This window comes from Cornus florida, unplaced genomic scaffold (assembly GCF_030987335.1).
Source record: "Cornus florida cultivar Cherokee Brave unplaced genomic scaffold, ASM3098733v1 CherokeeBrave_3.0.0_Hap2_Chr02, whole genome shotgun sequence".
Lineage (NCBI taxonomy): Eukaryota > Viridiplantae > Streptophyta > Magnoliopsida > Cornales > Cornaceae > Cornus > Cornus florida.
In genome coordinates, this window is record NW_026775572.1 from 94,503,392 (window position 1) to 94,520,386 (window position 16,995).

At 36.2% G+C, this 16,995-nt stretch overlaps 1 protein-coding gene across 1 annotated transcript; it reads left to right on the forward strand.

The window, feature by feature from the left end:
• The first annotated feature begins 6,493 nt into the window (after positions 1 to 6,493).
• LOC132295482 (serine/threonine-protein kinase BRI1-like 2) lies at positions 6,494 to 10,127 on the forward strand. Its single transcript, XM_059793770.1, has one exon. The coding sequence runs from the start codon at positions 6,646 to 6,648 to the stop codon at positions 10,036 to 10,038; it is 3,393 nt and encodes a 1,130-aa protein (XP_059649753.1). The 5' UTR covers positions 6,494 to 6,645; the 3' UTR covers positions 10,039 to 10,127.
• Positions 10,128 to 16,995: the final 6,868 nt, after the last annotated feature.

Genomic DNA, 16,995 nt, shown 5'->3' on the forward strand with positions numbered 1-16,995 from the left:
AAGAATATAAATAAAAAATAGACACTTATTTTAGAATAGAAAAAATAGTGGTAATATAACATAAAATAGTACATTGATTTTTCAGATGGACAGTTATTTTGGAAAGAATAAAAATAAAAAATAGACACTTATTCTAGACTGGAAAAAGTTTAAAAAATTTTGTTGCCGTCGACATGTGATAAGTAGGGGTGATAATATTTGACACGATACGCTAACACAACTCGAATATGACACAAAATAAGTGAGTTTGAGTTTAATTTAATCGTGTTCGGGTGATAATCGTGTCTACTTATATTAACATAATAATTAAACGTGTTATGTTCATATTAAAAATAATTTATTTAACTAAACATATCTAAGTAAATATATCGTGTATATATTAAAAATAATTTAAATATATTTTATCATGTCATTTCATATGGTGTCTTGTCATGTTACCCATTTATAATTCCATAAAACGAATAATAACTGTGTGTCGTGTTAGTGTAGACTCATTTAATATTCATGTCTGGAAGGCCATCACCAATATTTTGGATTCGGTGAGGAATCCCATAGTGGGATGGTACATCGACAATCCCTTGGCGTGGCATAGACGACATTTTGGCCTTCAACTCTATTTCTATGACATATTTGCATCAAAAGTCCCACCCTAGTATCCCCATTATATTCCCCCAAAATAAAAGACCAAAAAGATCTAAAAAGTAAATCATGTTATCTTAATTTCTCAGAATTATTAAAAAAGAAATAGTAATATGAACGCTCTTGAATAGTAGTCTTAGCTTGAATATATATATATATATATATATATATATATATATATATATTTATTTATTTATTTATTTGTGTATTCTAATTAGGAATCAATGATGGTACAGTGTGAAAAAAAAAAAAAAAAATGATTTGACTATGAAATAGAAATAGATGCAGATAGATATTATTGGTAATTGAAATTTTTTACTAATTGAAATTATGTAAGAATAGTTTTGTCTTTAAAATTTTATCTTTTTAAATATAATATAGTTATAATGACACATCACAATCAACTTAAATTTTGAACCATAAACATTTAGTGCAAGTATCATTTTTCATCATATATTTCTCATGAATTATTATAAAAGTACACACACATTTGATGATCAAATTACTATTGCAGTTCACCTTATGATATTTAATTTAATTCTTTGACTGGTTGTTGAAATTTTCACCAAAGATCAGAAAAGGTGAAATGGTCAATACAGTTAAAAATAGTTAATTTCATAGTGAAAACTGAAAAGTTGTACGTAATGGAATTAAATTCTCGTTTGTCACTTTTAAAGGTGAAAAAAATACTATTGCTGTATAACTATTAGTGGAGAGGCAATGTTGGTGTGTCAAAATTTTGTTCCTTTTTTTTAATATTTTATCATATATAATAAAATGCAATGTTTTCCGTCTTATCTAGATCTTCTAAAATGTGATATTATTTCTTAAGCTAAATCAGCTTTGACTATGAGTGGCGAATTTTGTACTAAGTTACATACTTTTTTTCTATAAGAGTCGCTTTGTGCACGCTTTGACTCAAATTTTTATTATTTATGACTTAATTATGTCGCTCTCTCACTCCAGCTCTCGAACTCGAACTCGCTCCCGCTCTCTCTTTATGTAACTTAGGTCCTACCTACCCTAAAAATAGAAAATAAAATAAAATAAACAATTCTATTAGATATTACTATAACACACTATACTAAAAAATATATTAAGTGTACTATTTTTATTTAAAAAATAAATTGTTCCAATATACTGTTACATTATGTCCCAATAACATAATGTGACTATTTTTTTAAATAGCTTTTTTTTTTTTTTTTTTTTAGATTTAAAATTTTCAGTTTAATATACACCTTACCTTTCTTATTGATGGAAAAAAAGTCTTCTCGAGCTGTCTTGAGATGTGAAATCATGAAGTGTTGAATGGATAAATGAATATTTTGTGAATTTTATAACAGCATGGGGCATTTTTTCTCGTGACTGTCACTCATATATATGCATAAATACGACACTTGCATTTATATCTTTTCCATCTTTCATTTCATTTTAGTTTTTTTAGACACAATTGTTTATTTAAAATCATTTGGTTAACTTAGATGTTGGAGTAAACTGAAATTACTACCCTCTTTAAATTTAATATTTTGTTCAGGTTAGACTACCTTTTAACGTTGGGTAAGAAAATGAGTAATAAAAAATTTTAGATCAAGAAGGAAGAAAGAAAATATTTTACAATCACACAATATTCGTAACAAATCGATAAGAATATATTGCCCAAAGTATTAGAGAAAAAATGAAATTGTAATATTCTCTAAAATGTAATATGTGGGAATAATTTGAATCAGTTAGATACATCAATTTTATACTATACAAATGTTTAACACATTTTCCAATAATTTAATTTGAATTAATTGTCATGAGTACTAAATTTGCTTATAAATAGCTTAAATATACTCCAGAATGTATCTTACTAGACATATACTGATGGATGTTAACCGATAGAGGAACTCAATTCAATATTAACAAAATCATATATATATATATATATATATATATATATATTTCAATTATTTGAAATCAGTTACAAGAATTCTTTTTTGTTATTTTAATATACTCACACACAAACTTAGTTAAAACATTTTTATATTTCTATTCATATTAATTTTGGTCTTCTCATTCTTTCAGGTTGCATCACCTTCTTCTTCTTAAAAAAAATAAGGTTGAGGATTTAAGTTCCAGTGTTACAAAATAAGTGCATCATCAAATTATACCAATTAAAATAGATTTGAACGATATGAATGAATTCAAAACTTTAAAAAAATGGTGGTCAAAATTATTATACAAGAAATAATATAAAAAGACAACCTTAACAACAGGGTATAGTAGAGCTTGAGGAGATCATGATACTTTGGGAAAGTTCACTGGAATGATGAATGTTGAACATCGGGGGAGGAAGATAATAAAATATAAGTGTCCTATACCCCATTTATTATTAATATTATTATTATTATTATTATTTTTTATTTTGTCATTGACAAAAAATTCATACACATCACTCACACACACTCTCATTTTACTCATTTAAATATTTGAACTTTCATCATTTTTAAAAGAAAGAAGAGGCACCACTAGAGTGGTGCCCCATCCATGTTTTGACATACAGAGTATCCTGACATGTATCCTACCTTTAGTCCATGTCATTTGATCATTTAAGCATACCTTCAAGCACTGCTAAAAAATAAAGTAAAATAGTGATAGGAAGGACTACATATTAGACTCTCTGCATTGATCTGAACATACCAAATTTTAAAATATAGAGATTCTTCATTCAAATTAACAAAATCAATTTTTTTTTTTTTATTATTTAAAATTAGTTACATACATAAATTTAAAGGACAAACTTAATGCACCTCCAGTTATTGCGGAGTTTGGAAAGGGTCACATGTACGAATGACCATTAATTTAAGAATAATGCTTCTATTTATGTTAATTTTGGACTGTTTGCATTGGTCTGGACATACCAGTTTAAAAAAAGACAAAGTGAGAAAAACACTCATAATGTTTAATTTTTGGGCAAATATCACCCCTAACGTTTTTTAGGGTATATAAGTGCGCTAAGATTGAAAAAATAATTAAAGAAATGTTTGAAGTCACTGTTTGGTTACAAATTTAGTCACGTACGTTGCACATGATATTTTTAAGATATAAAATGCTGAAAATACCATTTACTCTTCCAATAATGGCCTGATATATAAAAAGGAAAAAAAAAAAAGAAAAAAAAAAGGAACACTTTAGTCATTTATCATCTAATTATTATTTTTATTTAGTTACAGAGGGACACTTTAGTCTTTTCAACATTCAGACCATTTGTTTGATCAAAAATAGATAATTAGGGATTTTCAGAAAGTATAAGGAGTTATACATTCTATATACATACTATATGAATATTTTTCGCTTGCGACCCTTTAAGGAATATAGAGATTCTTCATTCAAAATTAACAAAAAGCAAATTTTTTTTTTCTTTCAATTATTTGAAACCAGTTACATAAATTAATATGGCAAACCCAATGCACCTACCACCATTGCAGTTTGGGGAAGGTTACATATACGAATGACCACCAATTTAATGCTCCGTTTGATAGAAAGAAAGAAAATTGGATGGAAGGGAGAGGAGAAGAGATGTGTGAGGCATCCCTAGAAAATAGATTATATCATTCCCTTTTTTTGTTTGGTTAAATGAAAGAGAAAAGAATGAGATTACCTTCGCGTCTTCCATCCATATTTAGGGGAATGAAAATTTGTGAAGAATTTTGTCTTCCCCCCTTACCTCCTCTCTACTAAACGAAGAAGTTCGTTTCTTTCTTCGTATCTTCAGTCCACCTCTCTTTCTCATTTCCTACCAAACGGAGCATAAATATAATACTTCTATTTATGTTAATTTTGGACTTCCCATTCTTTCAAGTGGCATGACCTCTACTTCCTTAATTAGAAAAGCAAGGATTTAAGTTCTAAGTGGAACAAATGAGTGTTCGTTACCACAAAAAAAAAAAAAAAAAAAAAAAAAAAAAAAAAAAAAAAAAAAAAAAAAAATTGGGTTAATCATGTTATTTTTAGTTAATGGCACATAGATTAGAAAAGCATAGAGAATCATTTTAAGATTTACCAATTGAAGAAGATGGGACCAGAGCCAGCCAAGAAAGAAAGCTTTAAGATTGGGATGGGTTGTTCATACGAGTATTGAGAGTGAGGATGGTTTCAACTTTAAATTCAACACAATCTCGTGTTAGCAAGAAATAAAGCAAGGGAGGGGGACCAAACTAGGGCATCATCACCTCCAATGCCATTAACCACAGACCTCATTCATTGTGTTCCTTTGTGGGCCTCTCTTTATTTTTCTTTTACCCTATGTATTTTTATTTTTATTTTTATTTTTAAGTGGCCAACATAACATCTTACTTAATGCATCATTTGAGCCATACCAATGATTCAAATTTTTGTACCTCGGTCCCATAAAACACTACATTAACTTTATTATTTATCACTAACACAAAATTAACTACATTGCTCCTTGATTAACCCTAATTTTTCTCATACAAATACATGATCATATTAAGAATTTAGGCTCCGTTTGATATTACTGTATCAATAAATAGTGAAAAAAACGCGTTTGGTAAAAATTGTTTTATTTTGTATAATGCTGAAACGTTTCATGAATAGTGACCAAATATTGAAACACCAATTTGGTGTTTTTATATGTTTTCACACGGTAACATTTGGTACTGTAACGATGAACAGTACATTTTATTTTTAAAAATATATTTAAATGACATTTTTAAACTAACCATTATATTTTTCAAAATTGTAATAGTTTTTTTATCAAATATGTTTTCATGTTTTTACTTCTAAAAATCTCCTACAAATGAATATTACCAAACATACTTTCGATTACTATTCAAACACCTTGTTTTATTTTGAATTAAAACAAAACGCCAAATATAAAACGAGTACAAAAAAAGGCCCTGGTAATTGGATTTTTATGCCTTTTTTGCAAGATGATAACTTTGAACCCACATCATCTTTCACCATAATGACCGCAAGTTAGTATCAAAGTATCCACCCAAAGTAGCTATGGTAGATCCTAATTGAAGACATTATTTCACATACAGTGACTTTTATACTGAAACCCTTCTATTAATTATTCCTAGTTCGAGTTTTCAGCATTACCTCAAGCAATGATCTTTTCCTTCAATTATCAATTAAAAAAAAAAAAAAAATTATCCTATGACTTGAAATAGCAAATTCAAAATAAAAAAACAATCTCTTTACATATAAATAAGATAAAGTTACGGACATTTAATCCTCCTCACAAATAAAAAAGGTAAAACTACGTACATTTAATCCTTCTCAAATCCATAGTGATAGAAGTTCTTGCATTGAATTTGTTGTAGTTCAAACCAAAAATATAAATAAAAATAGATGAGAATTATTTGATGACTCAAACCAACAGAATCCTAAAAAGAAGTTAACTAGTCAACATTAACTATGCATGATCTTAAAATGTCTATTAGAAAATTGACAAAAATGAATTGGGTACTTATGATCACTAACACCGCATCATATTCTCTTAAATTTTACCATGGAGACATTCTCACGCTCACTGACACACACTGACTCTTGGATCGAACACATTCGCAATTTTTTTTTCTATATAAAGGCGCCGATCCTAGATAGACCTTGTCTGTGGGTCCTATTCCTTTTGACCAAAAGTCAAATCTTCCTCTCAATTTGTTCCTCTCTCCCCCTCTACAGTTTCATAGTACTCACTCCAGCCACACAAATGTAAACCGTATTTTTGTAGTTAAGTATATAAACAGACCCACCAATTTTAATCCAATTCACTACTTTTCTTATTCCTTCCCACGTTCCCTCATTTTTTTTTTTTTTTTTTTAATATATAAAACACCAAAGGAACATCTTTTTCAAAAGTTCACCACTGTCGTGGTTTGCACCAAAGAAATTCTCATCATACTAGTCACAATTCACACACTGTTTCTCTCTCCATCGCTCTATACTACCATACACACAACTCTCTCTAATCTGTGTTCCTGCAACTAGTTTTCTCCAATGGAGAGCAACCCACTACAGCTTTTCCTTCATCTCCCTCTCACACTAATCTTTCTGGCGTCTATTTCGGTTTTGGCAGCCGATCAGGGGGAGTTTTCGTCAATCAAAACTGATGCCGAGGCTCTTTTTATGTTCAAGAATACAATAGAGGAGGACCCGAATGGAGTCCTATCAGGGTGGCAGCTCAATACGAATCCATGCACTTGGCATGGAATTACATGCACTCTTGGACGAGTGACTCAACTCGATCTTAGCCAGTGTAATCTCGTTGGCAACATCTCTCTCTCTCCTTTTGCTTCTCTAGATATGTTAACTGTCCTGAATCTGTCTGCTAATTTGTTTACTGTAAATTCGACATCCTTGCTGCAACTCCCATATGGATTGAAGCAACTTGAGCTATCATCCACTGGACTTGCAGGTCTGGTTCCGGAGAATTTCTTCACAAAGTGTCCCAATCTTGTTTATGTGAATCTTTCGCATAACAATCTAACCAGTTTCCTCCCTGATAATCTTTTGTTGAGTTCTGACAAACTGCAGGTTCTTGACCTCTCTTCTAATAATATTACTGGATCGATTTCGAATATGAAGATTGAGAGCTGCAATTCCTTGTCGCACCTTGACCTGTCCGAAAACCATATAATCGATTCCATTCCCGTCTCCCTTTCCAACTGCACGAATATGAAAGCTTTGAATTTGTCATACAATTTACTCACGAGGGACATCCCAAAATCTTTTGGCGAACTCAACAGTATACAAAGATTAGATCTCAGTCACAATTATCTCACTGGTTGGATTCCCTCAGAGTTGGGTTCTGCGTGTGATTCGCTTTTAGAACTCAAGCTGTCTAATAACAACTTTACAGGTTCAATTCCCACCTCTTTTTCATCATGTTCTTGGCTACAAGTTCTCGATTTGGCCAATAACAATATGACTGGTCCCTTTCCTGAATCTATCCTTCAGAACCTAGGATTGTTAGAGAGCTTGCTATTGAACAATAACAAGATCTCTGGAACATTTCCTGCTTCTATTTCATCTTGCAAGAAATTGCGGATAGTGGATTTCAGCTCCAATCAGCTTTCGGGGACCATCCCACCAGATATATGTCCAGGAGCCGCTTCACTTGAAGAGCTAAGAGTCCCCGACAATTCTGTTGTCGGACAAATCCCAGCTGAATTATCCCTATGTTCACAGCTCAAGACGATTGATTTTAGCATAAACTACCTCAATGGCACAATTCCAGCTGAAATTGGGAAGCTTGAGAAACTGGAAAGGCTAATGGCCTGGTACAATGGCTTGGAAGGGGAAATACCAGCAGAGTTGGGGAAATGCGGGAATCTGAAGGATCTCATTCTCAACAATAACCACTTAACCGGTGAAATCCCAATCGAATTACTCAACTGCAGTAATCTTGAATGGATATCACTGACAAGCAATGGACTCACTGGCAAAATCCCACGGGAAATTGGTCTTTTGACAAGGCTAGCAGTCCTGCAACTAGCAAATAATAGTTTGAGTGGTGAGTTGCCAAGAGAGCTAGCAAATTGCAGCAGCTTGGTTTGGCTAGACTTGAATAGCAATCGGCTTACTGGGGAGATCCCATCTCGACTCGGCAGGCAGCTTGGAGCAAAAGCCTTGAGTGGAATTCTTTCAGGCAACACTTTGGTGTTTGTGCGGAATGTGGGAAATTCATGTAAAGGAGTCGGAGGCTTGCTAGAATTTGCTGGAATAAGATCTGAAAGGCTGTCACACATCCCATCACTAAGAAGTTGCGATTTCACAAGAATGTATTCTGGTGCAGTTCTAATTCTGTTCACACAATACCAGACTCTGGAGTATCTTGATCTTTCTTACAATGAGTTTCGTGGGAGAATCCCAGATGAATTTGGGGAAATGATGGCTTTACAAGTTCTAGTAATAGCCCATAATCATCTATCTGGAGAGATTCCCTCGTCACTTGGCCAGCTCAAGAATTTAGGCGTATTTGACGCATCACACAACAGATTGCAGGGACACATTCCAGATTCATTCTCCAACCTATCATTCTTGGTACAAATCGATCTCTCCAATAATGAATTAACCGGTGAAATTCCAGCAAGGGGGCAACTTAGTACACTTCCTGCAAGTCAGTACGCAAACAATCCAGGACTCTGTGGGGTTCCATTGTCTGAATGCCAAAATAACTATAACCGACCAGAAACAAATCCAAGCGGGGATGAAAGAAAAGGAAGCCACAGGACAACAGCTGCATCCTGGGCTAACAGCATTGTCATGGGGGTTCTCATTTCCGTTGCTTCGGTATGCATTTTGATTGTGTGGGCAATCGCGATGCGTACAAGACGGAAGGAGGCAGAGAAAGTCAAGATGCTACATAGATTGCAAGCATCCCATGCCGCCACAACATGGAAGATTGATAAGGAGAAAGAGCCGTTGAGCATTAATGTGGCGACTTTTCAAAGGCACCTGAAGAAGCTCAAGTTCTCACAACTAATTGAGGCTACCAATGGGTTTGCAGCAGCAAGCCTGATTGGGAGTGGTGGTTTTGGAGAAGTGTTCAAGGCAACATTGAAAGATGGGTCAAGTGTAGCAATCAAGAAGCTGATACGACTGAGCTGTCAAGGTGACCGAGAGTTCATGGCCGAAATGGAAACTCTAGGAAAGATTAAGCATAAGAATCTTGTGCCTCTACTGGGTTATTGCAAGATTGGCGAGGAGAGGCTTCTCGTGTACGAATTCATGGAGTTTGGAAGCCTTGACGAAATGCTTCATGGGAGAACAAGGACACAAGATAGACGAATTCTGACATGGGAGGAAAGGAAGAAAATTGCGAGAGGTGCAGCCAAAGGCCTCTGTTTCCTACACCACAATTGCATCCCACACATCATCCACCGCGACATGAAGTCAAGCAATGTATTACTAGACCAAGATATGGAAGCAAGGGTCTCTGACTTCGGAATGGCAAGGCTCATAAGTGCACTCGACACACATCTAAGTGTAAGCACACTTGCAGGCACACCAGGATACGTCCCACCCGAGTACTACCAAAGCTTTCGATGCACCGCAAAGGGAGATGTTTATTCTTTCGGAGTGGTCCTCTTAGAACTCTTGACGGGGAAACGGCCAACTGATAAGGAGGATTTCGGGGACACCAACTTGGTGGGGTGGGTGAAAATGAAAGTGAGAGAAGGAAAAGGGATGGAAGTAATAGACCCAGAGTTGATTTCAGCTACTAAGGTGACCGATGAGGCGGAAGCCGAAGAAGTCAAAGAGATGGTGAGATATCTAGAGATCACACTGCAATGCGTTGAAGACTTCCCATCAAAGAGGCCTAATATGTTGCAGGTAGTGGCCATGTTGAGGGAGCTTGTGGCAGCAGGTAGCAGTGGAAGTGCTTGAACCAGGTTATTTATTGATTGATCGTGATAGTGTAAGAAGATAATGTTTGTAAGTTTGGTTCTTAGTTAAGCAGTTAAGGTTTCCTTGTATTTACTTTAAACCTCTTCATCTTGTTTTGATTTGACTATCATCTAAAAACTGAATGAGACAAATTAATGACTCAAAAATGATCATACCATAACAATTTATGGTGTAAAGCACGGCTCTGAGGAACATTCAAAGATCACAATTCACATGTAAATTCAATTGGGTAAACTTGTTTTAGACATTTCATCAAACATGTAGCATACATCGAAGTGTTACCAAAGTGTCTACAGTCATCTGAACAATTGAAGATCAGGATTAGCAGTGAGTACGTTTTGCTAAGCTAATTTAGAGGACAGTTTGGGTTCAGGTGGTACCTGTGGATGTGAAAATTTTGTGGGTTTGAGCGAAGGTGGGACCAATTTGGCGGAAGAAGGAAGAGAGAGACTGATAATGCTCTTCAACAACTATTTTGATGAGTTCTGTTTTTCATTCTCTTCTGAACTCTCTCCTCCTCCTCTGTGTGACCCTCAATTTGGGTGCTCAAATTTCTGCTAGTTTAAGCTACAGAGTTCATATGTTCTGTGAGACAGCCCTGAAGTGTCTTCTTTTTTTTTTTTTTTTTTCACCCTGGCAAAGAAACAACAGCAGCCTCATCAAAGACACAATCTTTGGCTGCAATAGCAAGAATATCAGCAGGAATAAAAATTAAAACAGTATCCTCGATAATGTGCTGGCGGGAAAGCTTGGCAAGAGCATGAGCGACCTCATTACCATGCCTAAGAACATGGCTAAGTCGAGAATAAGATAATCGCCGAAGTGCCACTCGAATAACAAACGACACTGACTGAATCTCAACCGGACCACAATTATCGCTATAAACTGCCTGACCCACTAACAAAGAATCGCACTCGAACTAGAACTTATCAGAAGACAAAGTTGAGGCCCAGAGAACCGCTTTACGCAAACACATAGCTTCAGCCATAGTAGCATTTGAAGCCGGAAAAGGAGAAAAAACCACCGCATGTAAAATATGTCCCCTAGAATTCCTGAAAATAGCACCACCACCCCCAATATGAGAAACTGAAGAAAAGGAAACATCCACATTACATTTAATAATACCCTCTAGCGGAGGCAACCAATGAGAAGGGGAGGATGGGGACATAAAATCGATCTACCAACCGGATAAAAAGTCAAATCAACATCTGTAGAACTGACAACCTCCTTAAACTCCCAGAAGGAGGAACAAGCTAACGAAACCACCCTTAGCGGATCAAGAAGCCAGCCATCAAAAACAAAATTATTCCAAGCCTTCCAGATACCTCAACAGCAAAAAGCCACCAAACCTAAAACATCCTGAACCTCATTCTTCGATCCCGACCTCTCTACTAATGTCATCCACCAAGCCACAAACGATATAGGTTGGTCCACCGAAAAATCAAAACTTAAAGGCAATAATTTCCAGATCTGGATAGAATGAGGACAAAGGAAAAACATGTGTTCCGAGGATTCCTCCTCATCACCACACCTGGGGCACACGACATCGACAAACATTCCATGTAATCGTAGAAGGTGGCGAACCGATAGAGCAAGATGACAACATTTCCATAAAAAATGCTGTATCTTTGGTGGTAGTTTGCATTTCCATATGCTACGCCACAACAAGTGTGGTCGAGAAGTAAGAGTATCAGCAGCCTGGAATCTAGCTTCCCCTTGGCGCCCCAATCTAAAAGCCAAAAAGTAAGTGGACTTTACTAAAAACTTACCATTAGGCTCGCCATCCCACCCCAACCTATCTTCTCTAGAAAAGAAACTGAAAGGGCAACTAAGAATAGCTTGAACAATAAGGGGCGGAAATAAAGATTGAATCAAATTGACATTCCAACCAGTCCGCTTAGAATCAAATAAATCCCCCACGAATTTAGGAAGCACCAACTGAGGAGGTCGTATCAGCCTGCCAGTTAAACCAGGTACCCATCTATTATTCCAAATATTAATAGAGAGACCATTTCCCACAATCCATTTAAATCTAGCAGCAATGAGAGATTGCGCAGACCAAATACTGCGCCAAACCCAAGAAGGATTTGATCCCAATTGCACTTCTAAAAAGGAGCAATTGTGAAAATATTTGGCTTTAAAGATCTTAAAAGCCATCCCATTTTGGTGGACCAAAAAATTCCAACCTTGCTTAGCTAACAAAGCATCATTATAGGCCTCAAAATTTTGAAACCTTAACCCCCCTTCCTCTTTAGCAGTACACAAAAGCTCCCATTTAACCCAATTGATAGAAGCAGAGGCACCCTCTTTACCCAACCAACAATTACGAACATACTTCAGAATGGAATTACAAAGGTTACGGGGCAGCTTAAAGCATGACATAATATATGTGGGCAAAGCACTCAAAACTGATTTAATTAAAATTTCTTTACTTGCGGGAGATAAGAAATGTTTGGCTATGCGTTCAAGGTTATGAATCAACTGGCAAGTCTAATGTCATGTTGCGTGACTGATTTTTAGCAGAATGCATCTTGGACAAACACAAAGACAATTTATTGTTCACTAATACATTACGTAGTAAAAAATATTGTTTGGTCAAAGATTGATTCACAACTGTTATCTTCAAAAAGGAAAATGATAAGTATAAGTACAACATATATGACTTTGAGATGTTATTTTTTAATGACTTTGGGACTCCCTACCATAACTTTTAAAAAAATAATAATAAAAATTGTCTGAAAGGTTAAAACTATCCTACTTGTGTATATTGGACCAGTTTGTGCATGCTGTTTGCCTTTCTTCTCCCTTTTATTTTTCTTTCTTTTTAATTTGCCTCTAGAATTGATTTGTAAGGTAAATGAATGAGAATTTTATAATGTAGCCTTGTTAGAAATTTGTGTTTAATCGGCTTCTGGTGACACAATAAAAGCTTAGGAGTCGTGATGCATAAAAAAAGATTTTTTTTGGTCATTGGCAAGAAACTCAAATACCACTCACACACCCATTTTTACTACACATGATATTTTTTTACAAATTGCTTTAACTATTTTGTATTTTTAATAGTGGGCATTTTCTAGTCGCTTATGTTGTGTTTGGTGTGCAGAAATGAAAGCAATGCCCATTCTAATCATTCATTTGTTTGGTATGCAATTTAAAGTGAGAATGAACATTCTATTGAATAAAAATCCATTTCTAAGAATGAAAATCCATTCCATAATTAAACATATGCAATGACCATTCCATTCCTAAGTAATATTTTTTAAAAAAATCAAGTTCCAAAAAAACCCTCATATTCTAAGTCCAAAAACCACCCACCATCGCCGCCGCCGCCGCCGCCGCCACCATTGTCGCTGCTACTTTACACGACCTTCCACCACCGCCACTGCCACTATTGCTTTACACGACCTTCCACCACCGCCTTTCACCACCGCCACTACCATTGCCTTCCACCACTGCCACTACCATTGCTACCGTTGTTGCCGCCTTCAACCACCACACTGTCATCACTTCCACTACCTTCCACCACTGCCACTGACCACCGCCACCTCCATTGCCTTCCACCATTATCATTGCCACTACCATCGTCATCATTACCGCCACCACCACCGTCACCATTACTGCCACCACTACCGCTGCTGTCACCACCTCATATTCTACCACCGCTACCTTCCACCTACACCACTACTACTTTCCACCACTGCCACCGCCATCACCGTTGTCGCTTTCCACCACCACCACATCATCGCCGCCTCCACTACCTTCCACCGCTGCCACTTCCACCATTACCGCCACCCCCGCCACCACTAATCTCTACCACCGTCTTCTACCACGGCCACCTCCACTGCCACCACCATTGCCACCTCCACAACCTTCTATCACCACCACCATTCCACTGCCTTCCACCATCGCCACCTCTATTGCCTTTCACCATCGCCACTGCCATTGCCACCATAGTTGCCACCTTCAACCACCACACTGCCGCCGCTTCCACTGTCTTCCACCATTACCATTGACCATCGTCACCTCCATTGCCTTCCACCATCGTCATTGCCACCACCACCACCATCAACATTACCGCCACCACTACCGCCGCTATCACCACCATCACATTTACTACCGTCACCTTCCACCTATACCTCTACTGCCTTCCACTACCACCACCGCCACCACTGTCGTCATCTTTGTGATGACCCTGGATTTTTCAACCCAGTGTGTCCTGTGATGACCCAAAACGGATCCAAAATGCAGAAGCAAAAGATAGAACAATGGTCTCTAGAGATACAACACTCCTCTAAGACACCAATGTGACCCTCAACGAGGTCACGAAACCCAAAGGAAGAAATTACGGAAGCAACATTTTAAAAACGGATAAGAATAAACCTAAGGGCAAAATGGTCATTCCACACTAAAATGGGTGTCACCGTGTACACCATTGGAAATACAATGAAAAATTAATAAGGATAGACTCAAGAATCACTTGATTCGGAGTCCGGACGACAAAGATATCAAGTTCTGAAGTCGAAGGAAGGGAAACCCTATCCCGGTTCGAACCAAAAACAGACACTACCTTACTAAAACTTGAATAACTTAAGCCACAAGAAGAATCTAAAGCTCTAATTAGTACCATTGGAAAGCTTATTTTGACACGATCAATTTAGACTCAAGAACGGACCAATTCGGAGTTAAAACGAAGAAGTTATGATGATTTGAAGTCGGAGGTGCAGTGCTGAACCAAGACACACACACTGTGAACAGTACTTAGAGCGCTCGAACAAGGACTTCGTGCCTCAAAAATTTCCCTAAGAAATCTGCCCAAAGTTCGAGCGCTCGAACTCCCCATTTAGAGCGCTCGAACTCCTGTAGGCTGCTCTTGAAATGCTGACTTGAAATGCAATTTTGGAGACTTTTTAGGCCTTTTTGAGAAAAACACAAAGAAGAAACTACCCTCAAAATCATGTTTTCTAGCCAACCATACCAAAATAAAACTTTATTTCTCAAGTGAAAACCCCAAAATGCCCTTATGCTCAGTTTAGGCTCAAAACGGCAAAAAATGTAAGTTTGCACCAAACATACTTTTGACCCCAAATACACTTCTAGGCTGAAAAGAATATGCACGCAAATGTAACAAGTGATTTTGAGCGCGCGGGAATGGTCCGCCGCTCCCAGAAATGGTTGAGTCAAAATCCGACCCCCCTAACGGCCAAAAAGGCGAAAATGAACTTGAAATGGAAATTTTGAAGACCAAAATTAACAACTGATTGGAAATTACCGTTTGGCCCTTGGCCACACTTCATGCATGATTAATGAGATCCTACGGAAGAATCAAAACGGAATTCCCACACCCGATGCAAACATAGTGAGACAATAACTTAACATTTTTTAATATTTTCATAATATATCATGAAGTCAAAACTACATAGGATACAAATACATGTCATTGGCTTCCGACCTCATCTCATACATGTCAAATACATTGTAAGGAGTGCACTCATGTACACACTACTTTTATGGAATCAAATATACATATTTTGATATATAAGGCTACAAATGGATTTTCAAGCCAACTTTTACAAGAAATGGAAATCTTCAAGTCCACCAATCATCCAAGCATGACGAGAATCGCAACCTTGATTCTTGTACCTGAAATATGCCCCAGTATCGTAGGGGTGAGTAACATAAAGCTACTCGTAGGAAATGAGCATGCATCGACCTACGTTTTACAAGTTTGCATGATTTAATTATTGTGGTTCATTCCACCTAATGTCTATGTCAAAGGTGAGACTCAAGGAGCATCCTAGCTACTTAGGATCATTTCTAGCATCGATCACCTCATTCATGCAATTTTAGCAATATAGGGTCATGCTTACACAAAGCAACAACATAGGAGCATGGTTATACAAAGCAACAACATATAGATTTTCAAGGTAATCAACTTGAAGTCTAAAATGCAACATCAACTAAATATAACAATTTAGCATAATTAGAATATCTAATACCACACATCAAGACATAGGTTCTCTAGGTTATCAACTAGAAATCTAAAAGTGTGAAATCAACTAAATATATCAATTTAGTATGGATGTACTTAACAACATCAAAATTGCCAATAACTAAAACCACAAGTTATAATATAAACATGATTGTTAACTTGGAATTGAATGCGAAAACAAATAATGGAAGACTTGGACATCTAAGCTCGGAATTCTGCCGAGACCTCAATGGTTATTCCGGGCACTAACTCACAGGGAAGACCACCCTAAGTGCGCACTATCTCAATGACTTAGAGGACTCACGTCCCCGTACTAGAGCCAAACCCTAGCCATCTCAACTCAACAATGTTCCAAGATTCCAAAATTAAACCAAATAAGTTCACAACTTATACATAACTTATATAATGCATGAAAACACCTTCCATGCACAAGTAGGTTGAAACCACACAATCCATGCCTTAGAGTTTCAATTCTAAAATGACATACATAATGTCAATTACAAAGTGTGCAATTCACTACACATATAAATATAACAACAAAGTTGTCCAATGCTCAAAACACAACCAAGTGAATACATAACAAGTTCAAGTCCATGATTTAAATATAGAAACAACCTCTAAAATACCAATAGATCCATGGAGCCATTAGATAGAATTTAATTAAACAAGGTGATTAAATTCTCTAGATTTCAAATAACCTCAAATTAATATATGTTAAGCAACATATCATGGTCTTTACATATATCAAATCAAAAGTGCAAGATAAGCAAGATATCATCAAATAGAATTTAATTAATTTAAATCAATTAAATCTCTAGATTTCAAAAGTTGTCCAAATGATCTCAAATTAATTTATATCAAGCACTAAGTCATGGTCATACCATATATCAAGTCTAAGATGGATTACAAGCAAACACAATTTACTAGAATTTAAACCAAATTAAATC